This window comes from Tympanuchus pallidicinctus, unplaced genomic scaffold (genome assembly GCF_026119805.1).
Source record: "Tympanuchus pallidicinctus isolate F22 unplaced genomic scaffold, pur_lepc_1.0 scaffold40, whole genome shotgun sequence".
Classification (NCBI taxonomy): Eukaryota; Metazoa; Chordata; class Aves; order Galliformes; family Phasianidae; genus Tympanuchus; species Tympanuchus pallidicinctus.
The window spans coordinates 793,909-818,674 of NW_026294759.1; the positions used below are offsets into that span (position 1 = coordinate 793,909).

The 24,766-nt window shown below is 36.9% G+C and overlaps 1 protein-coding gene across 7 annotated transcripts in view; it reads left to right on the forward strand.

The window, feature by feature from the left end:
• Positions 1 to 24,766, forward strand: part of RIMKLB (ribosomal modification protein rimK like family member B) — a 73,402-nt gene that overhangs the window by 19,445 nt on the left and 29,191 nt on the right. For 5 of the 7 annotated variants that reach the window (XM_052701767.1, XM_052701769.1, XM_052701768.1 and 2 more), the window contains 4 exons: positions 12,377 to 12,607; positions 14,616 to 14,702; positions 18,196 to 18,399; positions 19,773 to 20,932. In XM_052701767.1, coding sequence (XP_052557727.1) covers positions 12,377 to 12,607; positions 14,616 to 14,702; positions 18,196 to 18,399; positions 19,773 to 20,236 — 986 coding nt within the window. In that variant the 3' untranslated portion in view covers positions 20,237 to 20,932. Of the gene's footprint in view, positions 1 to 12,376; positions 12,608 to 14,615; positions 14,703 to 18,195; positions 18,400 to 19,772; positions 20,933 to 21,257; positions 23,537 to 24,766 lie in introns of those variants that run through there. The other 2 variants (XM_052701772.1, XR_008210713.1) reach the window with 2 other exon arrangements.

The following is a 24,766-nucleotide window of genomic DNA, read 5'->3' on the forward strand; positions in this document are numbered from 1 at the left end:
CTTTATAGCTTAACAATATAAGTTTCACTTTTTTTTTTTTTCTCTTCCCTTTTGAATTCCAGGCAGAGTGTACTTGTACTTATGACTGAATTTCTTAAATTGCTTTCTAAATTTCACTGTGGTCAGGAAATCAGGCTATGTGTTTTATCCCCTAACATCATCCCAGTAAAGGGGAGGCACTTTCAGCTTGGAGAACTTTTTCATAGATATTGGATTGGAAGAAAGGACATTTCCCATTGTACCTACAATTGAACTGTGGATGAGTGCATTGTGGATTCTATGCCCTGTTCTTTCAGCCACCTAAAAGCTCAGGCAAATCATGGGGGAATGCCACAGAATAATATGTGTATATATATAACCATAGAATAATATAGATTTTAACTGAAAAATTTGTACCAATCTGTTGCAGAAACAAAGATCAATTTGAAAGTTAAATACAGCTTTGACATTTGATTAGACTCTTCAGAGCATATCCAGACAGCTTTAGAAAATCTCCAGAAATGAAGTCACCGTAGGCTCTCTGGCAATCTGCTCCAATTTTTGACCATCCTCAGGAGGAAAAAAGTGGTGTAGTATGTATGCAGCCACAAGCGTGTTTGCGGGTTGCATCTGTTCTGTAATGCAGACCAAAGCTGTATGTGTGTGATATGCTTCTTTGTGTGGAGAACTTCCTCCTCACTTTCACAGCCTGTCTTTCTGCGAGAGTGTTTATCCATTCACTTCAGCACTCCAGACGTGCAAACTATTCAATCATATTTCTGTACTTCCTAGTGAGATTGTACCTTTTCCTCTGCATGTGGCCTTCCTCTTTTTGCCCTCACTGAACAAATGCATGAACCAGTGCCTAAGATGATCTGCTTGCATTGCTTTTACAGGGACAGTGTGCTCTTGGGTATCATGCTCTTGGGTATACTTTTCCACAGCCCTGTGACCGGTTTTCTTTAAACTGGTCACTCTTGCACTGTGAAACTGGTTTAAGTCCCTCCTCGTTATCGGCGTAGAATCTATTGGTATAGATAGTCTGGCTCTGCTTTGTCAGATTTTCTCTCTTCAGCAGTCTCCATTCTTCAGAAAGGATCTTGGGATGGTAAATGCCATACCATTTCGTGTGGCAGCAGTTGTGAAACCAGATGTTGCTCAGGAGGATGTTTCTTCTGCTCAAGCCTTTCCCCTTGTGGACAAGGTGAAAGAGTGCAGTTACCTGTGTTCTTGTGCAGCTCATGTAGCATATAATTATGCTATATATCTAACTATGTGTTTCAGTGCTTTTGCTTGTTTGTTGTACTTGAATGAGGCTGGCTTCTGGGCCTTAGTAGCAATTTCGCTGCCGATTTTTTCTTACCTAACACTGTGGGAGTCATCAGGGATTGTATTGTTAATTTAGGACAGGAGAACAAGAAGACAATTGGAAAGAGAGAAATCTGGCTGATGAACTTCTTTTTACAAAGTTGGAAGGAGGGATAATGATCACGGAGCTATAAATGCAGATAGAACAAAAAACCATGCTGCAGACAATTCTACAGTCTCAGAATGGCAGTATGCTAATATTTTAAGCTGTTTAGATGATTGCTGTTGTTGCTATGATCCAGGCTTGTTTGTTGCACTGACGTTTATATTGATCGCTTCCTATAGTGAGCTCATTATGCAGTACCTGCAAAAATCAAATTGAATGAAGGAACAGAATAGTTTTGTTGCTGATATAGGATGTTTGCCAGCTCACCAGTGGGTGCAGCGAGTGCTAGTGAATGATTTGCATGGATTACATAGGGCTGGAGAATTGTACTTGCTACAGCAGCAGTTTAGAGTGACTTCTCTTTGTCTTTCAACTACAGTATTACCTGACTGTCCAGCAGCCTTTTCTCATGGTGATTTCTAAAAACGTGTTCATTTCTCCTCTATTTTTGCTTGAGCCTAAGGTATGTAATGCACAGTCAACTATTTAACTTTTCAGAACTTTTGATCTTTTTAAATAATTAAAATAAATTTAATAATTTTATTTAAATTAATAATTTAAATAAAAAGAGGCAGAGTTTAAGAGAGAATGTAAATGACAGTTCTATTTCTGAGAATGAATTAAAGGTAGCATTTGGAGTTGAGATTTTTCTGATTGTATTCCTAAAAGCAGAGGAAAACGTAATCAAATATTTGAAGGAGTTTCTTAGAGGAATCTGTGCAATATTGATTTGAGTCTTGTAATACTAACTGCTTGTAAAAAGCTTTGGTTTCTTGTCATTTTTTTTGTGGTCAGATCAACAACCCTTCAGTACTTTTTGTCTCTTTAAGTTAGGCAGATGCTAATTTCCAAACAGGTAAGACAAAGACCTTATGAGCTTGTAGTGCAAAGAAAAAGTAGGTAAAGGCATTTATGAATTTATATGGATTGATAGACTTAGCACTACATTTGAAGTCTAAAGATTACTAAGATTGGTAAGACTTCCTAAATGTATTGATTTCAAAGGTCAAAATAAGCTGACAGTTGGGGATATCCCTTCTGTTGTCTTTCAGTTCAATACTACTATTGCCTGCTTTTCTTTATTTGTCTGGTCTGGTTGGAAGGACTGTTTATCTGTGTAATTTTGAGGGACATTTTCTTGTTAAGGTAGTTATAGGTTGTGTGGACTGTCTTAATTAGGGAGCATACTAAGCAGATGTCTTAATTAGTTAACACAGTCTTGGTACTAGGTGGAAGCTTCTGCATCCACAACATGTGAGAAACCAAGGCGTGATCTGGTGGGTAGCAACTCTGTCCGTGGCAGAAAGGTTGAAATTGAATGGTTGAGATCCCTTCCAACACCAACCATTCTATGATTGTATTTGTATTTTCATTACAATACTGTCACGAACCTTGTGTGCAGTTACTGCAGTGTCATTTTAACCCTGTAAAGCTGGGAAGAGGAAAGAACCCCAGTAAGCTTATAGAGGAATTAGGAAAATTGAATCCTTCCATCTCCAGTTTTGCTTTCTCTGTATTTTTTTTTTTATTAAAAAAAAAAAAGTCTGTCAAAACTAGGAAATTTTGGATTATATCTTTGTGTTTACGACAATTCCATTTATTTATTTAGTATTTATTTACTTATATGTTTATTTATATATTTATGTTGTACTTCTCTTATGAAGAGACCCCAAACTGTCATATAGCATATATAAATTAAATATTTCTCTACCATACACACAAAAACACTAAACATTACGATACAAAATATCAGCAGAGATGAGAGCTGATGTTATCACTGCAAGCTTTGAAAGTCAATTTTAACCCAGCCTTTGAGACAAGTATCATTATTCAGTTACTGCTCTTAAGAAGATCACATTTGTCTCCAAAACAAATGACTCATAAAGCTAATGTAATGTTGTTTAGATGGTTCTTAAACTGGAATTACAGGTCAAAAGAATATTGTTAGGGAACTTTCATGTTCCCCAAAATTCAGGCTCAAAAAACACATTTAGGAACACTTGGAAAGACATATAGTTGGATGTTATTTATTAAAAGTTTCTGATAGTGTAAGAACTTCTGGATGTCTTACTTGATGTGGGAGACAGATATGAAGGATACATGTCTCTGTTAGAAGTGGAAGACTCCTTTGGGATACTTCTCCACTGAGTGACTTGCTTTTAATAATAAAAGGATGAGTTGCTGAGATAAAAGAGGATGGTTTTTGGTGCCAGAGAGAGATGAGGTGCTTAAATTTTGGACATTACAAGAAAAATCTTAGATTCATCTCAGGTGCAAGGAGATGTCTGCCATGATGGATTGCTTGAATTTTTCCTCTGGATTTATGTCTGGTTTTGGAAAGACCTTTGTGATTACCCATTTTTGGGGGGGCGTGTGCTCTTAATTCTTCATCTGCTATTTATTTCTAAGGCTCTTGATGTTGATGAGCTCTAGATAGATAATAAAAAGTGACAGATATCTGCCACAGTTCTGTCACTTGAGAGTGCTTTGTACTTTTAAAGCCTTAAGAGCATACTTGACCTAAGAAATGTACTGAGATGTCCTAGTGGAGAAAATTGTGTGAAAATCTTGAGCAGATATACAAGAATACTCATCTATAGTGATGTAGAAACTAAGAGATCGTGTCTCTTTTATAAGCAAAATGCTCTTTTTGCTTCTGAGGTATGGTGTATGCTGAGCAGTGGTTTTAGGCAGCAGTTCCATTAGGCAGGCTTACTAACCTCAGCTCCAGGCATCTGAAACACTGGGGGGATTGCCTTTGGTCCCTCTCTCACCCCTGTTCCCAGTTATGCCATTATTTCTCAGTTGTGCAGGCACTTTTTCTTACTTTCTAATCACAAGTCAGTGTAGCTCAGTAAGTTTCCCTCTCACCAAGTCATTTTTTCTGTCATTCAGGCTTTTTTAGCCTATGGTGCAGCCATTTGAGTACCAAAGCTGCCTGTGAGTAGCAGTAGGGAGATAGGTGTAGGAATACCTTATGTTCACGACAGGGAGGCTATTATTTTTAGACCTTCCAAGAAACCATGTCTTAGAGCTCACGTTCGTAGGACAGTTCAGCTGCTGCTATCAAGAGAAAGAACATTCTCTTGTTTTGTTAGCTGTATGTTCTGACTGCTACTGAGCTTCTCTAAATTAGTAGTTAGATTAGGTCCCTGCTGTTTTGTCAGGTAAAGCAGGTCAGAAAAGCAGTAGTCACATATACCCAAGATTTTGAGGGAAAAGAGAAAGAGGGGGAGAGGGCAGTTCTTTATTGAGGTCTCAAATAAGCATTCTTGAGTGTCGTGGCGGTGGTGATGCCTACCTCATCTCAGACAGTGAGTACAGGCACCAAAGAGGAATGTCAGCTGCTGGCAAAGGCTGCTTGTCCAGATCTAGAGCTTAAGGGCTGAGTCTGTTATTCCTCTGCGTACACTGGAGCACTGGGCAATTGGCAATGGCATGAAGTTCAGTAAGGGTAAATGGCCGGTGAAGGACCTGTGGTAGAGTAATACTGGAAACAGCCTGGGAGGCAAGTGACTGGAGAAGCACCCCTGCAAAGAGAGATCTGGGGGTATTAGTGACTGCAGACTCAGCATGAGCCAGGAATGTGCCCTGGCAGCCAGGGAACAAACTGCATTTTTGAGTGCATTGTACACAGCACAGCTAGTGGCAATTCTCTTGCTGCATTTGATAGTGATGCAGTTTCATATGGAGTGTTATGTGCAGTTCTGGGTTCCAGATTATAAAAAAGATGTTAAGGTTCTTGAAAGCTTCCAGAGGAGGGCAACCAAGCTGGTAACAGATTTGGAAGCCATCTCTGGAAGTTTGCTGCAGTGAGGTCTCTTCTCCCTCTGAGGAAAGGAAACAGAAGATGATGCTGGACTCTGCTCCTGTCAGACTAGGCACGAGGAAAAATCAGATGAGTGGGTGATAAACACTGAACTTCCTAGTGAGGTGGTTGATGCCCCGTGCATGTCAGTGGTCAAAGACACATTTGGATAATACCCTTAATAAATTGCTTTAACTTTTGTTAAGCCCTCATGTGTTCAGGCAGCTGGACTATCTAGTCTTAGCAGGTCTGACTGAAATATTCTAAATTCTAATTCTATCCTGCTCTATCCCATGCTGTGCATTAGTTACTGAGCTGTAGATGGTCTGTTCCTATCACATCTCAGTTTTCTAGATAGATTACGTTCCCTTTCTTTCTCTTCCCCACTTTTTTCTTACACCTGCATCATGGTGCTTTGAAATATTAATGATAATGTTGCTTTATTTGGGAGTACTAATCAGTGTTTTCAAGAGTATTCATTGATTAACATTAAGTTTTAAGTTCATTAGAATTGTATACAAATTATTTATCCTAAGTACCAGTTTTATAATGGCTTTAATGATATTTTAAAATGTCTTTGACATTTTGAACTAGTTCAGTTTTCGGTGCATGTTTAGGGTTTTTCCCGTAAGGTCTGTATTGCATGTCAATAATGGACATGAGAGGTATGTCAACACATTTCTGATTCACACAGTGTTCAATTACTATGTAGGTTGATTCAGTAGTAATGTCTCCTATTTATTTTCATGGAAATTCGAAGGATGCAAAGAGCAAAATAACCTTTTCTTTCATAGAAGAAACTATTAGTTAAATATGTATCAACATATACTAAATGCTTTTGATTTGTGATTTTTTTTTTTTTTTAAACTTTCTCCTTAGGTTAGACTACTTTGTTTCAGTGAGATTCATTCAAAAGAGCTGAAGATACTTTAAGAACGCTGCAACAAGCTTGGCAGTAGCAATAGCTGTAGCAGTTCATTAGTGATCCAAATAATGAACATTATTTGCTAATCCAAATAATAATGCCTGAAATCCTGATCTACTTCAGAAGTAATCTGAAAAATGTGAAGGTGCAGAAAACTGTAAGATGACACTGCCACTAAAGGAAACAAGTGAAAAAAACGCTACTTTTAACTACTTATTTTCTGCCTCTGCACTGCCTTCTTTTTCCTTTGAATTCAAGTTGTTGTGTGGGTATGTTACTTTTGCAAGTAATATAGAGAAACCCTGTGAGATTTGGAACCAGCAGCCGCAACAGTAAAAGAGCAGAGCTTGTCCATGATTGGACAATGTCCAAGATTATCCATGCATATGTTAGCTCTGACTTAAATCAGATAAGCAAAACTGATCATAAGACCCAAGGTTTTCTGTTTGTTTTTGCACATATACATACACATGTATAAAAATTGGAGTACCTTTTTGCAATATTAAAATAAATAACATCTCCCTTGCTCTCACAGTTAATAACTGTGAGAATATTGTCTTCAGTATAATCAAGATACTTCTAAACTCTGCTCAGTTTTTAATTTCAGAATATTCAAATTTATCTCACTGTGTATTTTTTTTCTTTGAGTTTTTTCTATGGAAAATATTTTAAATTCTTCAAACTTCGTTCAGGAACAAATCATAAAAGCAGATGCATAATGAGAACTTTAAAAAAGCAACCGAGCAAAAAACCTGACCTCACTTGGAAAGTCAGAAATTAACTTTTCAAGGTGTTTAAAATCATGTATTTTCTTAACTGTTTTGTTCTTTGTTTCATAATTTAATCTTTTGATTCCTCTTTTTTTGAAGTTTTCCTTACAACGCTCCATTAAAAAATGCATCTTGACAGTTATATCACTAAAACTTCCCTGTATGGGAGTACGGCTGAAATACTGTGAAGATCCTTTTTGCCTTGCTTAAATATTTTTTGAGTAATTTCTGAAAATACTATCTTTTGAAATTTTTTTTAATTATGTGATTGTTTGTGTATATACAAAACTGTAGCTGGTGCTTTACCATGATTTCAGTATAGTTTCTGTTTATATTCCCACCATTAAAAAAAAAAAAAATTCAAAGCATGATGGTAACCTAGAATGAATCTATGTTTATAAAATACTTTTCACAGTATATGTCTTTATGTTTGGGTCCAATCATTTCACATTTATTCGTGACTCTGAAGTGCTTGTGATTTGGGATTCTAAGCAGTGTATTGTGAATAGAAATGTAGCTCAGAAAAACAGATATAGCCATCAAGTCTAGTTAATATTAATTAACTATACATACAGCTGGCTGGCCTGTTTTCCATTGTTTGGAAAAGAATGCCTTATCCAGAATAGCTATAATTGTTTTGAGCGTCATCTGTCTCTCCAAGTTTTTCACTATCTTCATTAGTACAAGCATTTGTAAGAATGGTTCTGTATTGTTTCTTGGGAAATTAAGAGGTACTTCGAGTCAAGGAAGGGACATAAAGTACAACTGATTCAGTTGAAGTCCCCACTTTCTGTTTGTAGTTGTAGCAGTGCTCTGCAGTTTAGAGTCTTGTTTAAATAAAATTGCATTTGAAGTGCTATACTATGAAATGTCACCTGATTTGTGGTCACTTACTTACAATCATTTTATAAGATAGACTTGTCGATGTATTAAAACAGACTTTTGATTTATACAGTTGCATTTTTTAAATGTATTCTGCTTTTGTTAATTAATCCTAAATACTTCCGTGGCAGTATTAATGTTCAAAGTATTTGATGTTTTAAAAATTGTAAAAATGTAGTTTCATTTGTAGAGGTTAGTGAGGAAACGTATTTTGTTACTGCCAGTAAACCACTACTAGTAATAAAGTTTGAGGTATTTTCCTTTAGAGCTTTTTTATGGCAATTAGGATTTAATTATCTTCAAGTAAGCTGTAGATAGTTATTAAACACATTAAGAGTTCAACACATGTTATGCAGCATCTTCTGCCTGATGGATACTGGAAGGGTGAACAAACCAGAAATAGTAATGCATTGCTTTGAGAACAAGAGTGAGTCAAGAATTGTAAGCAATTCAGTGATTCTTGTTACAATAGCTGATTAGTTGGGAAAAACCTGTTAGCAGAATGAGATGTCCTCGAATTGTGAGTAACGTTTTTGCGCTGAGAGGCTAGTCTCTTTTACCCAGCTGAAGAAATTGAATTTGTACTAGCCTACTTACTCAAAGTCTGTTCATTTGGGAAGTGTTAGCAAATCCAAAGTGGTTAGACTGATAAATTGGTATAGTGAAGTCGAGAGAGCTGGAGACCTTCAGGATAGCATACTGATATCTGAGGTGAAGTCTGAAATTTTTTGGGGGGTGTGAGAATTTCTTATTCCTTCTTAGTTCCTTTTAAGAATGTGCTAGAAGCTGGTATATGTTTAGTGTTTTTGAAAATGTAATTCAAGTTTTATATTTCAGAATGCTGTGTGCATAGTAGATGTATATTATTCTATTTGTACACTGCTGATATTAGAAACGTGTTCCATGTTCTTGAAATGTACTGTGTACTGAAACAGTTTTTTCTGCTTTCTTGAATTATGAGTTTGATTATGGAAACATGTTTACTGGCTCTTTTTTAACATATGTAAAAGTACTAGCTAATACAGCATTTCTCCCTGAGAAAGTTTCTTTTTCCTTTCTCTTGTGCTTATGCTTTTTGGGTTTCTTACTCAAGCCGTAACTTCTGACGTTTCCAACTACTTTCATATTTTCATCTATTATAGAGTATCTATTAATACCGATTATTCAAATTGTGTAAGAATAGAATCAGTATCAGTATTTTGATATCAGTAATTAGATTTACTGCTGCCTGAGCAGTTCTCCTAGTACTTGTGCATTTAAACATTTAACTTTGTATTGCACCATTTCATTAAATAAGTTAACCAAGCTGTGGTTCATATGATTGTGCTGTACTTGAAGACCTGAATTTGAGTCCTAGGTAATCCATGGTCTTATTGAGTTAGTTTTGTTTTTTCTTTTAATTGTTTACCAAAATAGTATTTTGGAGTGAAAGTAGTTTTATCAATTTAATTATTACTGAGATTTATATTTTAAGTTAATTCGTGTTTGGTTACAGTTGTCATTGCAAAAAACTTTTGCACTTTATTCTTAATACTGTGGTATTTCCTGTTTAATGTTAAAGGTCTGCCATATTCCATTTTGTAGACTTACATCTCATGGGGGAATGCCAAAGAAAATTGAGTGAAAGAACAGATCTTGCTTGAGTGCAGGATTTACATGTATTTTTGTGATAGTGATATAGTGATAGATGTAGTGTGATATTCCAGCTCAGGTGTCTTCTACCTCATAGGGCCAAAGAATACCCAAATGTTTTGTAACTTCAGACTTTTTTTCCGAACAGCAGTGAAATGAATGTTGAAGTTCATAATATTGGATTATCAGTGCAATTTACCTTTCTTTCCTACTGATTCTGATACTACAAAAGATATTACAGTTATCTGTTTTCCATGCCTGCGATGTCATGGGCATCATTTGAGGAGGTCAACAAATGGACCAAGTTGCTATTGTTTGAGATACTTGCACATGGTCTGAATTTCTGCCTCCTGCTTTTTTTTTTTTTTTGTGAGATCTGTTCATTGTCTGCAGAAAACCATGAATGTAACTCACTGTTACTGTTGTCGGACTGGAACACTGCCATTACTGTAAAGGAAATAGACCCCAGTTTTCAAAAAACATTTGATTAGCTCTTAACCCCACTATAGTGTACCTCTTCCTAATTTATTTTTTAATTTTTAGATTTTATTTATTTTTTATCTTTATTTTTATTTTCCTCTCCTTTGCATTCATGAATTGTTTCTCTGGAAGAGAAATTATTTGTGTGTATTAATATGTTCTGTGTTACTGTTTTCAGTGCATCATAGTGAATAAAGCATTGCTTTATCAACCCACTCATCAATAATGACCATTAACTGCTGGGTGTCAGATGGAATGTTGAATACAAGCTTGTTCTTCAAAGTGGCAGAATCTGACTCCTTTTTGCTGTAATAAAGTTGCTTCTGTTTGAGGCACTGTGTTGCTGGGAAACTGCTGCTAATTTTATGCCATATGTCAGTAGTGGTGACTCAAGTTGTACATGTCATTGAGTAGCTCTGCTCCTTGTTAGTAAACTCTCTTCTGTTAGGAGAGGGAGAAAAAAAATGTTCTGCAGGGAAGAGTATCCAAAGAAGAGAAAAAATTTGAATTGGGAACAAAAGCTCAGATTGTTCTGTTGATAATGTCACTTTACTTCCAGTCACTGAAGGGGAGAGGTTGCTTGTCTGAATTTACACCAATCTCTTAGACAAGTCTAACAGAAGAACCCTACATTTCTACTGCTTTCTTCTTTGAATTCCAGTTTCCAGTGTGGAGAACTTCAGTATGTGATACGACTGAAAAGAAGAATAACAAATTAGACTCTCAAGAGTTTATGAATTAGGAAACTGAAGTTTTGGTTCACAGCAGTGGTGTACAGTGGCAATTTTGGAAGACTGTAGAAAATACAGTACTTTGTAAAATGAGTTGCTTCACAGCCTGCACGTGAATCAGAACATGCATACAATTACAGTTCTAAAAAGTGAATGTACCTGAGCATAAACTTTAATATATTTTCTAGATGCGTAAATGGAATAAATGGAATCCGACTGTCAAGTTACAGTATTTTCTTAAATCTGCCCTCTTTTGCTGATTAAAGGAGATAATCCATTTCCTGATATTCACATTCAACTCAGTTTTTTATCAGTCTTTGTTTTTAATCTTACTTGGGATGCTTCTGTAAGACTGTGTGTGTGTGTGTGTGTGTGTGTGTGTGTGTGTGTGTGTGTGTGTGTCTGAAGCCTGCTTATTTAAACACACAAATCATGTCAGCTGCAATGCGGCAGTGCTTGGTGCTAATGAGGTTAACATCCAGATTATCCGTCTGTTTGTTTTCTGATCTCTGTGCAATTCTGGCAATGGGAACTGGGGATGAGGGGAAGATATTTTGATTGGATATGGCTTTGTTTTGGCTCAATGCCCTCCTGGTGGCTGGGCAATATATTTCTACCTCCATTTAGGGAGCTCAGTGTTTATTTCATTATTTTTGGTTCAAGCTCTAAGATATAACGTGGTTGGAAAGAGAAAGCTGGAAGTACACGTAGGATCCTTTGTCCCCAAAGAGTTGCTTCAAATGTACTTTTAAATGAAAATAAAAAGAAAACATACTTCCTGACAGTATGCATGTCTACAGATTGGGTATGTGCATGTCTGTGTTTGAAAAGTAATGACTTTGAAATAGAGCTAATCAGGTAATTATTTGGGGCTAAGTCTAGATAGTTGGACAGGCCTTTCATAGGTACAGAAATGCAGATGAGTTATGATTTCTGAGCTCATTTTTTCTCATTTTTAACCCTTCAGTTCCTGACAGCAGTGTGAACTGTGTATTTTACATTCAAATCAGTTGGTCTTAAAGGCAAATAAAGTGAATATAAAATACTTGTCTTTTCCCATTTTCAGCTGTCAGACTGTCTTCATCAAGCTTGATGTCTTCCCAACTGATCCTGTCGTATTTCTGTGCTTGCAACTTTCTTTCCATGTTTTTTTCTTTTTTTCAGAGACACTGTAAAACTGTAGGTCATGAGAAAGTGATGGCACTGGTCTTGGTGATGGAGTTGACTTTCCTTACAGTTCCTTCCTCAATGTTAACTAGTGCTATCCTGCTAGCTGATAACATTGAATATTTATTTATTGCATGTCAGGTTTTTAAGTGATGTGTTAAAAATGTTGCTTTTTTAAGTATCTATTTAACTTCAGTTACTTTGGTGATTATGTAACATGGTTTCACAAGCAGAGGAATCAATACAAGTGGGCCTGAGAAAGGTAGAAACTGTATCATGTAGGCAAGACATATATGAGAGAGGCAGGCATTTTCTGAGTTATTGTTACTACTCTTGTCACTGTAGTGCACAGCTAACCTGCAGAGGAAGGTTGGCAATTCAACGTAGCACGAAGTTTTTCATCCTGGGAAATGGACTAAGATTATGTGCCCTAATACAATCTAAGAGTAGCATATGAAGCTGTATGACTGAGAAGATGAATGCTGTTCTAATGCTCGCTATTGGAATGGTTTTGTTTTCCTTCTTTAGGTCTTCGGGTGAACGGGGAGCTTATTACTGCTTACCCCCAGGTGGTGGTAGTCCGAGTACCAACACCTTGGGTCCAAAGTGACAGTGATATCACAGTCCTTCGCCATCTAGAGAAGATGGGCTGTCGGTTAATGAATCGTCCCCAGGCCATCCTCAACTGTGTCAATAAGTTCTGGACGTTTCAAGAACTTGCTGGTCATGGTGTGCCCCTGCCAGATACCTTTTCTTATGGTAAGCCTTTGGAATCAAATAATGAAATAATTGCCTGCAGAATTTATGCTTTTATAGCGAGTCGAGTTTTGGAAATCCTTAGAATTAAGTAGGGAGAGGCTGATTCCACAAATAAGTGATCAGTAACTAGAAAAAGTATGGTAGTCACATGCTGGCTTTGGCTTTGTTGGTTAGCTGTGATATCTTATGAAGAGTGGTGTAATTATGGCTCTACCTCCCAGCAATTAACTGTGCTGATTACTTCTAAAACACCTTGAGCTCTTCCAGTTGCCTAAAACAACAGACAGAATCTCAGGGAATGGAATGTTACAGGATATTGAAGATCTGAAGTTTAGTAAAATCTGAAAATATGTCAAACTTCTATATAAATAAAAACATCTGTAAATGTATTGGTTGTTATGAAAGGCCAGAAGTAGCACAAGCTCACATGTTCAAGTACTTATGAACAGTTCTTTCAGGTTTGGTATCCCTCTGGAGTTCCCTCCTTCAGTTAATTACTGATGCTCCTTGTTCCTGCCTCTGGAGTCTTTGGTTCGTTACAGAGTGCCAGATTAGGAGAACCATTTGTTTGAGCTACCATAGTTTTTTTTGCTTTAATTAAAATACATTAAAAAATGGAATGCACCTCTCACCCTTCCTTTCTTTTTTGGGAAGCGTTAGTGCCTTCCTCTCCTTCATACGGTTACACTGATAGGCTTTTCTAACGAAAACTTAGCAAAAACACAAACATCAGTCAACTATTTCTATCAATACTATGAAAACGCATTTGAGAAGAAATATCCATTCTTTATAGATACAATTGCTCTAGCTCTTTCAGAAAGGGATGAGTTTTTAGTTCACTGTGGGGAAAGGGAAACTAAGAATGACGGAATAGTTGGAGAACATCTCTGTTTCTTCCTAACTCCCTGCCTGTCTTTTAGTTCTTTTAATGCCTGTCTCTGGAATTTGACAGAAGTGTTACCTTTCTTTTTTACACTAGTATGAAGTTATCAAGGAGAGTCAGCTTTGCCAAGAAAAGCAGAATGTATTGAACTACACTTTATTCTGTGACATGCGTTAAAATCTGTGGTGGAGTAGTGCTAGATGCTTCTGGCTTTCTGAACAGTGTCCTGGCTTCTGTGCTTTACTGCACATGGTTTAAGAGGAGTCTCAGCCCTTCATCTGCTGGCTTATCTTATTTCTTGTGCTGTAGTCAGCCTCCTGTAAATCAAAGAACTCAAATAAAATTAAAGCATTCATCATAAATGTTAAATGTTACTCTCTAAGATTCTTGCAGATTCAATGCAGCAAGAAGATCAAAGTAGTAATTCAAGAAATAGGGAGAAAGAGATGCAAGAGACTTAAGTCTTAGAAAAGGGGAAATAGGTCACAAGATTTGAATTGCTATTGCTGTCAGGATTACGCCTTTGAAAAGCCATGCTGTTTTTCTGGCTTGTAGTTTGGATGGAACTGTTTCTGGTGTTATGTCGGTGGTATTTTCCTGTTAGAAAATTTGGATGATGAAGTACAAGGGCTAAACTGGAACAAGATGGTGGAATCAGGCATTCAAATTTGAATTTGGGGTTGTGATCAATCACCACTATCATTATTAAACATTTGTTAATCTAAAAGAGATTTAAGTTAGATGTTATAATTAAATTCTTAACTCAGAGAGTGGTGAGACACTGGCATAGGCTGCCCAGGGGAGCCTTGGAGGCATTCAAGGCCAGGTTGGATGGGGCCTCGGGCAGCCTGATCTAGGAGTTGGCAACCCTGTCCACAGCAGGTGGGCTGGAACTGAATCTTTAATGTCTCTTTCAACCTAAGCCATTCTATGATAGTCAGCTTGTGTCTTACATTCCAAAGGAAGTAGAAATTGGTAAGGCACAGATTACAAAATTCTTAACTGTTATTTTTTTTTCTCTGCATTATCTAAGTTGGAAGAGTGAGAGGAATGTGTCACAATTAAATCCCCAGTTTGGCTACACCAGGCTGGTGGCATATAATATTATTGGTTTTCTTTTACCAGGTGGTCATGAGAATTTTGCCAAAATGATTGATGAGGCGGAAGTGCTGGAGTTCCCTATGGTGGTGAAGAACACGCGGGGTCACCGAGGTGGGTCTGAGGTCAGAGGTGAAGGCAGGGAGTATTCTGAGCAGTACCAGAGATTTTGTGTTGTCAAAGAGTAATAGTTAAGAAGGTTTTCTATTAGGTGTTGAATTTTTTTTGCAAGTACTTCTAAATTCTTCTAGCCTCCAAATTCTGAATGTTGAGTAGGCTGCAATACTGGGCAGCAGTTTTAATAGAATATGATCTTGAAATACCAGGGAAGGTAAGGGTTCAGAATTAACAGTATATTAGTGACTTTTGCAAGGAGTGCTTTGAACTGGAATAATGGAAGGCCTAGCTCCAGGGATATGGAGAAGTGCCTTCCTGGACTTTAGGGATGTTTCTAAACAGGCATAATAAATAAAACTTTAGTTCAATAAACCTTATTATTATTATTATTTTTTTTTCTAAGTGACTTTTTCTGTAGTTAGGATTCTGATTTGTATATAATCTCATCTGCAGTTTGCCAAATGGAATCTTTCTTTTTTTGGGGGGGGGAATCTCTGACAGCACTGGTGATAGTGCAGCAGGTTCATGTGAAATTTTTCTGTTATCATTCTTTTGATTTAAGGGTTGGATCTAAAATACTACATCAAGTCATTTTAATGATAGATAGTGATCTACTAAAGTAAAAAGGTTTGGAATCAATTTTAGAGGTTATTTATATAGGAGATCACACTGTTTTTAATCCACTTTGAAAAATACAAGAGTAATAAAGAGTCTGAAGTTGATGCTTAAGCACATAAACCAGGAATTACTATAAACTAATAGAAACATACCCACATGACACCACTTCTTCCTTCTTATTGCACCTGTTTATTCCCACACGATTGTTCTGGTACATCTCTTCTGAAACATGATGGTTTCTGTAAACATTCAATAAATGATTCAGGAATAATTATTAGCTTAATCTAGACTAGTTATGTTTATTTGGATTAGTTCCTAGCTCGAATTACCATGTATTTTCACAGACTCTGCACTGATGTGGTGGAACATTAAGAGCAAGAGGCTGTGGCAGTAGAATATTTTGGCAGTAATACCTATTTGTATGGTCTTATAGTGTTTGCAGACCTTTACAATCTGTGATGTTGGAATTTGACTTTTCAGCAAGCTGAATTTGACAAATGTGGAGTAACTGAGGGACTGGATTGGGTTTGCCTTGACATTGCTTCTTGTTAAGATTTAGAAATAATTGTAGAGTTTGTAGCTATTGACTTTCTTTTCAAATTTTTAGCTAGAATTCATATGAATCTCTGCTTAAGGCTAGTGTATCCTGGGCTGCGTTAGGCAAAGTATTGCCAGCAGGTAGAGGGAAGTGACCCTTCCTATCTGCTCAGCAGTGGAAAAGCCACACCTGGAGAGCTGAATCCAGTGCTGGGCTCTCAGAACAAGAGGGATATGAAGCTGAGGTTCAGCAAAGGGCCATGAAGATGATCAAGGAATTGGAGCACCTGTTCTATGAGGGTTCTATGTTCTATGAGGGACCATTGAGCCTAGAGAAGAGAAGGCTCAGAGGGATTTTACCAAGTCTACAATTATTTAAAGGGGAAGTGTCCAGGGGATAGAGCTAGGCTCTTTTCAGTTGTGCCCAATGCCAGGCTGTGTACACAAGCTAGAACACAGGACGTTCCCTATAAATGCCAGGAAGTACTTCCATGGTATGTGTATGACTGAGCACTAGCACAGGTTGGCCAGTTTGGTTGTGGAGTCTTTTTCAAGAAGATGCTCAAAAAAGCATCTGGACATGGTCCTGGGCAGCCTGCTGTAGGTGCTCCTACTTGAGTAAGTGTTGGGACCAGATGACCTCCAGAGGGTCCTAAAGCATCAATTAATTCTGTAATTTTGTTTATGAATCTTACATACTTCATATACTGTACATTCTAATGCAAATTTATCACAGTGCCTGCACTTTCACATTAAGAGAGTTGGGGAAACTTCTTCAAATTAATTTAAGATGGGCCAATTTCAAATGGTATTTATAATTGAGACAAATGTTCACAGGAGTCATTTAATGAATAAAAGTCATGCTCACCTAAGCCAATTTTCTGCAGTTTGCTGCTGCTGCAAATGTGCCATTTTTATTTTGCCAAGATTTTGTGGTGATCCATAATCACAACAAACTAAGTAGTTCTCCTTCAAAGCATCGTTCATTCTGTCCAGTTCTAGGAATACATTAGGAGTAGCTGCCATTGGGAGTGCTAAACTTGGGCATGGGAGAGATCATGTGGAAGATTTTGCTTTTTTGTCTACTTTTAAGTCTAGGTTCTGCTACTGTGATTCTTATAAGAAATTATGTGTTCCTCAAGCAGCATTTTGTGCTATGAAGGACTTAAACCCTGAGAAAGCAGAGACTTCTCCAGTTGAGCACTTGCTAGAATTCTTAGCACATTGTTTCTGCTAGGTCTGCTACAGTTGCAATTCTGTTTTCTTAGAATAGGCAGTTTATAAATCCATTTTTGCATTTTCTTAGTATTGCAGCATAACTCAGTGATAATTGTGCCATAAAAAATAAGTGTAGCCTTATCGCAAAACATACATTTAATATGACATGAATGAGTCATTAACAAAATGAGAGAGGAATTGGGAGAAGTAGCTAAAGATGGAAATGGATGACTTTTTGTAAGACTAGAAAAGAGATGGAAGTGATGGAGTCTTCCTCAAATGCTTTTCATTTGTACTAGTAAAATTGGATGAGAACAGAGAAGTCTTTTGATGTGCTTTAGAAGTGAAGGAGAATGAAATGACATGTTTGAACTTAAAACAAATCTTTCCTAAGTTTGCTGGCAGAAAAGCCAGTAATTCCTGAAGAGCTAAAGAGGTTTTTTTCAAAGTTACAGTACATGCCATTTATGTTTTTGGAATGTTCAGCTAAATTTATCTTGGATACTTTGGAGTGTAGTATTTTGTTCTGAACTAAGTTGTTTCACAGCTAAGCCTCATTCTGGAATTCTGAGTTCTTAGAAGTACTGGGAAGAGAAGCTTTCAGCAACTTCCTGGTAGTGAAGCAGCTTTGCAATAACACACTAGTCGCTTAAGAGCTCCTAGCAACCTGTTGTTTAGCAGTTTCATGTGATTAGTTCTTGCCGTATCAAACATGTAGGCTGTGGGTCTAATTAAATGTCTACTGCTTTTGTAGTATTTCTTCCCTTTTTCTCTCATTAAGGACTTGTTAACTTTACCACCCCAAAACAGACTGAAATTGCAAAAACACCTCCATTATCTACAGCTTCTTGGTTTTATTTGTTTACTTTTATTTTTAATTTATTTTTATACTCTTCTCATGGCTCCTCTATTCTTTCAGTACTTGAATGCTTAGAAGTACTGAAGCACTGGAATGCTAATGTGCACAGAAGAATTTGTAAATGCATATATACACAGATAGCGCATGTAAGAATGAGCAACATAGTGGTCAAAGGTTTCACTTCTCTGTGTTGAATCACTGACTCAGCACAAATTAGTAGCTTCTTTCAATCCTACAATGCATCCTTTCCTTATACAGGCAAAGCTGTGTTCCTGGCACGAGACAAGCACCATCTGGCAGACCTGAGCCATTTGATCCGTCATGACGCCCCATACTTATTTCAAAAATATGTTAAAGAGTCCCATGGCAAGGATGTACGTGTCATCGTAGTAGGAGGCCGTGTGGTGGGCACCATGCTCCGTTGCTCTACAGATGGGAGAATGCAGAGTAACTGCTCACTTGGTAGGAAAAACTTTGTTCATAGTTTTGATCAAAATATTTGAATTCAGAAAAAGGACAAACACAGTTGCGATAAACTGAAAGTTTTATTTTGTGTTATTTGTGTTTACCTTTAGATGTTCACGGAGGAAACGTGAGAGCGAGAACTAAGTGAAATATGCATCACACAAACCTACAATCAGAAACTATCTCTGCCCCTAGATGAATAGGATAGATAGAAGGGGTGGGAATTTCTAAGAGCACAAACAGAGTGTATGGTGCAATGGACTAGAAAAACAAAAGGTAGTGGGAGACCAGAGAAAATATGAGACCACCAATTTGGAAAAGAGTAGAGTACTAAGAGAGAAAATGGTTTAAGGAAGTCAACAGCCAAGTTGCATTTTACAGCTGCTTGTGCTGCCTTAAGTATGTCAGTCTCCTCCCTGCAACATTTTTTCCCTAAAAACCATGTCTGTGAGGAAGTTTACTACACTGATTGTTGTATGCTTAGATCTGTATTTCTGCATCACTTTTTGTAGGCTAGGAGAGGGTGAAGGGAAAAAAGAGGGTTGGGGTTCCTGGCTAGTAAATTCACTGAAATAACTGAAACTGATCTGAGCAGGGATTGGAAGAAATGTCTTCATGTACAGTACAGTTTTAGTAAGTCAAAATGCACTACTTCTCAATGCTGGGGAAATGCAGCCTGGAAGATTTTTCTACTAAATATTTTAAGTGTTGTTTTATATTTTTAAACTTGAGTGATATGTTAAATGAATTTTGTGTCATTTAGTACTTAGATGATGGTCTGTGTAGTAGACGAGTCGAGGTACAGACAGTGTTCCAGAATTCTTTCTTTAGAGACAGTAACTTATGACAGCAAACTGTGAGGGATACAAGCAAATAAAAATGTCCTAACCCTCTTCCCCCACAATTCTGTCTGGTAGATCTGTATTCTTATCAAGAACATTTGGTTCTTGGATAATTTATTGTGATTACTTACAAATACATATAGCAAGCCTCTATCTTAAGGGAGGAAACAAGGGTATGTACAGAAAGCTTCTATCTTAGAGATAGAAACAGAAATGATTTGTTCAGTCATTTTTTTAATTCCCCGAAGATAGCAAAAATATATAACTACATATTTCTTCACTGTTTTTATTACTGTTTTTTTAAACAAGTCATAGTTTTGATCTGCCTTTTGCAGAATCTTTTGAAGTCCTGCTAGGTTTCAAGTTATTAGCAGTTGTTGTGGCAAGGTGGTTGCTTTCTGAGTTGTTATCATCTCTATGCTTGCAGGCTTTCTTTGATCTTCAACTGAACTGCACCAGCCAGGCAAGAAGTATGTTGGTCACCTGTGTCCAGAATAGACACTGAGTTTTTTTTCACTTTTTTTCCAGGTGGTGTAGGGATGATGTGCTCACTGAGTGAACAAGGCAAGCAACTGGCAATCCAAGTGTCCAACATCCTGGGGATGGACGTGTGTGGCATTGACCTACTGATGAAGGACGACGGTTCATTCTACGTCTGTGAGGCCAATGCAAATGTAGGTTTCATTGCCTTTGACAAGGCTTGTAATCTAGATGTAGCTGGTATCATAGCGGACTATGCCACTTCTCTCCTAACCCCCGGTCGCTTGACGCGGCGCATGTCCTTACTCTCTGTGGTGTCCACGGCAAGCGAGACTAGCGAGCCAGAGCTGGGCCCTCCAGCTAGTGCCGTTGTCGACAATATGAGTGCTAGCTCCAGCTCTGTCGACAGCGACCCTGAGACCACGGAGAGAGAGTTGCTCACCAAGCTCCCGGGGGCTCTATTCAACATGAACCAGCTATTAGCCAATGAGATCAAACTTCTTGTGGAGTGATGCCACATGTAAATAGATGACCAACAGAACTCTCTTGTAAAATTTTCTTTGAAACCAACTTGCAGTGCTGTTTATTAGAGAAACTCAGAGAAATGAGGAAAGGAGAGTCAGTCAAGAGAGCAAGATTAAAAGGCATGTGTTCTGTGACAGCTGCCTCTATTTTTTTGCAGAACATAATATTGCGATAATTCTTCAGCACTATTGTTGTAATGAAGATGTTTAATTTACAGCCTAAATGGGAGTTTTATTTGGATGCTGCTTTGATTCTGCAATTTGATATTGCAGTGCATGGGTGTTCGCAGGAAAGCATTGAAATATGATTAACTGGAAAATTTTCAGAAAGTTCTGGTATCTCTCTAGAAACTTTTGTGAGTTAATGCAGCAGTTAACTCTTGTGCTCTCTAAGGCTTGATCTTGTAAACTGCTGACTGCCTTTAATTGTCAGTGAGAGTTGAGGGTGTTAAATGCCAGGTGTTTAAAACTCCTGGATACCTACTGTTCCCACTCTTGTGGTAAATTCAGCATAGTTTTGAAATCATCTCTTTCAGACCTTACAGGATATGGCCATTCAAATGTTGAGACAGAGAGGAGTGTCAGTTGCCCTAATGTGAGCTTCTGTACAAGTCTCAAATTGGTGCCATCTTGATATTAACAGGCAGATTTGTGTCTGTTTTTCTTTATAAGGCATTTGAAAGAGGATTTCTAGTACCTCAGATTTTTTCACTTCAAATCCTGAGTTTGAGAGGTATGCAGGGGAATGGGTCATATTATATTGTGGTAGAAGTGGCACATTTTAACTATTTTTTGCATGATTGGAGGAGTTAAACAGCACTGTAATGTTTGGTATACAAAATAATGTTTAACCCAATGTGAAAAGAAATTACACTAGTTTAAAAAAAAAAAAAATGTGCATTGGCTTGTATTTGTTAGTGTTTTAGTCATTTTGAGAGAGATCTGCAATGTTAATGTTCCTTTTTTTTTTTTTTTGTTTTTGTTTTGTTTTTTTTTAAATACATGCTAGTCCAACACTCCCTTCTCTATGCCTTCATCTTTAACAGTGGCCAAAGTGAAAACACTGCAGACTACTTGCTAAGAAAACACTGAGTTAAAGTCTGTACTATGTTTTTTTTGTTTGTTTGTTTTGGTGGGTTTTTTTTTGTTTTTCTGGTTTTTTTTTTGAGTGGGAGGGGTATTTTTTGCTTTTTATGGGGGAGAAATGTGATAAGGTGTGGAGAAGTGAAAAGTTGGTGAAAAGTGATTAGAAATCTAGAGATACACTAGAATAAAGTTGCAGTTCATACAACACTTAGAAGGCTTACTTTTTCCCATTGAGAGTACTTAAAAGCTGATGTTATCAGAAATCCAAAGTGCATAACAGAAGTTCTTAATTCTTTGGCAAACATGCAACAAATTAAACTAAAAAAAAAAAAAAAAAAAAAAAAAAAAAAAAGGAAAAATAAAAAAAAAAGGGAAGAGAGCTCAGCCAGAATAATAAAAATTTTAAAAAAGTAGAACCTAGGTCCGTAAACATTTAACAAATTGATTCTGTACTCTTATGTGTATGTGGTGTGAATGCACACATTTGTGTGTGTTTGTGAACGCACATTTGCTTTGCTTCATTTCTTTTTGAGTTTTGTCTATTTAGATTCTATTTTTTTTCTAGACTGCCTGATCTTTCTTTGTTGTTCTGGCTGTGCATTTTCTCATTAGCCTTGAACTGTTTTGGGTAACACATAACCAGAACGGAGATATTGAGTCAGTTATTCAGTCCCTATTTTCCCCACCTCCTTTTCTTCCACTTTCTCCTCCCTCTGTTCTCATTCCATTCCCAGTTTTCTGTGATCATAAATCCCTGCAACTATATATATATTTATATATATATATATATATGTATGTGTATATATATATATATATATATATATAAAGATAAGCCTCTTTTTTTAAATACACAAAGTAAAGCGTTTACAATTGAAAAACAATTTTGTGAAAGTAGGGTTTGTTTGGAGGGGGGTTGTGTGTGTGCAATGCTGCTGTTTCCTGGATACTTTAATGAAGCATGTCCCATGTACCCTCTGAGGCTCTGCACTGCCCACTTCTGCGGCCCCTCTTCACCTCTTTGCTGCTCTGCTGTTTTATCTTCACTTGGACCTTAAACACAACTTATGGACACTATGCAGAGAGTCTTCAAGAGGCAATAAACAGAACAGTATTAACCTGCTTTTGTGGAGATTTGATCATGCTTCTTTGTACAGTTCTTTTTTTTTTTTTTTTTTTAATTTAAAAAGGAATGTAATAAAATGGTTTCTTTTTTTTTTGGTAGAATTAAATATTATTATTAAAATCAAGTGTAAGGTTGACTTGTGGTATTAAGCAGGAGAAGTGGACTAGCTGGTCCAGCAACAAAAGGGGGTTCAGCGGCCTGGATATTGCCAAGTCTTTTCTTCCTAAACCCTCAAGTGCACAGGTTGTATCTGAAGAATATAACGGTCTTTAATTTCCATGAAGAGCTGCAGAAGCACAGAACTAAAAGGAAGCTGATTTTCTGGTCACTGAGCAGTACGCTGTTCTTCAGAAACTCTTCTCCCCTTGTGTGTTTATCTAAGGGGAATTTGGATGTTGTTTCTTTTCTTTGGTTTTTCTTTTCCTTTTTATTGGTAGATGCTTGCACTCATTGAGTAGCTGATGGGTCAACCTTCACCTTTTCAGCTGTGGCTCTCATAAAGCCAGTGTGGAATAGAAACGGAGTCAGCTGGTATAGTAGGATCTCTGTACTTCTGTCACAATAATGTCTCTAAGGCAAAAGAACAGGCAACTGAACATTCTGGGCTGTTTTTCAAGGCTCCATTCTATTTTGTGGAGAAATGTTATGTTACACAGTAACTTTACATTTCTCTCACCCTTTCAGAATATCCAGATAACATTTTACCATAATAAAATAGGTGTAGTAAATAGCCATGAGATTTTTTGACAAACAGTGGGTTGAGAAACTTGCTGTTTGGTTCCTTTGTGATAAGATACTCCTCTGTGGTTGGTGCTTCCAAGCAATTTTGGAGATAAGTCTGCGTAGTGATCAGGAAAGGAGGCAATATTTGAAACAACATATATGTTTGTTTATATGTAGGTTATTGACGTTACATATGAAAACGCTACTTGAAGATTTACTGGTACAAATGGTACTTGTCTGATGTATTTACTCACTATTTATCCATTGCTTCTGAAATAGTGAAATGTACAAAATGATATGGGATGCAGAGTAAGGTTCTTGCTTTTAAGTAAAAACCAAACAAACAAACAAACAAAGAGTATCCAAGTATGACCTGTTGTAATCAGGCCAGTCAGGCCAGTATTTCCCATTGAAGGTGAACTTCACAGACCTCAGCTTTATATGCTGTATTTCCTTCATTTCCATATGCTGAAAAAACACATGCTAAACTTTCATATAGTTGCACTAAAACTACCTGCATATTTGAGTTTGGAATTTTATGCTGAAGAAGTAATCAATATACAGCTGGATATAATATCTTACAGTGATAGAAATATTTCTGTATTTCTGAATTTTGAAAAAGCCACTTAGAAACTCTCTTACAACAATGTTTCTTAAACTACACCTGATTATTATTATTATTATTATTATTATTATTATTATTATTATTATTTTGTAACAGTGGAGACTTTCTTCTGTTCAATTTAACATGTTTCTAATTGATGTCTTGCTATGTCAATGTATGGATTGTATCTTAAGCTTTGTATTTAATGCTTTAGTGTGTTTTATAAAAAATTGTAATTCAATGTTACACCACATCATTCATAATGCAATAATAGAAGGTCAATGCTTGATGAGTATGTGGACTGTTAAAGCTTCTTATTCTGAACTAGTGGTCACTATTTGTGCATTTCCTTCTACTTTGTGAGCTATCTTTCATGTGAGATACTTATTCAGGAAATATTCTCTGGAGCACCAGTGTACTTCAGATGCAAAGGATACTTCTTAAGATATTATATTGGACTTCAAAATTCAACACGTGACACCAGTGACATTTGTGAAATCTTTTCTCCCTCTTGTGAATATCTGTCAGTTAAATACCTAAGTGACCCTAGGGGCTTAGAAAGACTTCATGAAAACAATTTGCATGTACAATATCTTTCTCACACCTCACTCTTTTTGAGAAGGTTTATGGGCATTATGGCTGGTGCAAGATAAACGACCCACTTCTCTCTGTGGAATTGTAGGTGCTCAGACAGGTAACTTCTGTTGCTACTGTCTTTTTTTAATTTTTAAATTTTTCACTGTTCTAGAAGCTGTTTTAAAATGAACACTGCAGGTTTCATAAATCTTCGTAAAGTACTATACACTGCAGTATTTATAAACCTTTCTTTGTTTTGAGGGTCTTTTTGGAGTATTCTTGTGGTGGATCTTGCTGGCCTCTCATATTTCTGTTTTTAGTTGAAAAGATTTTATTTATTCATTTAAATTGATGGCAGAAATTTGATGCATGAATTTTGGATGGGTTTTGTTGTTGTTGCTCTATT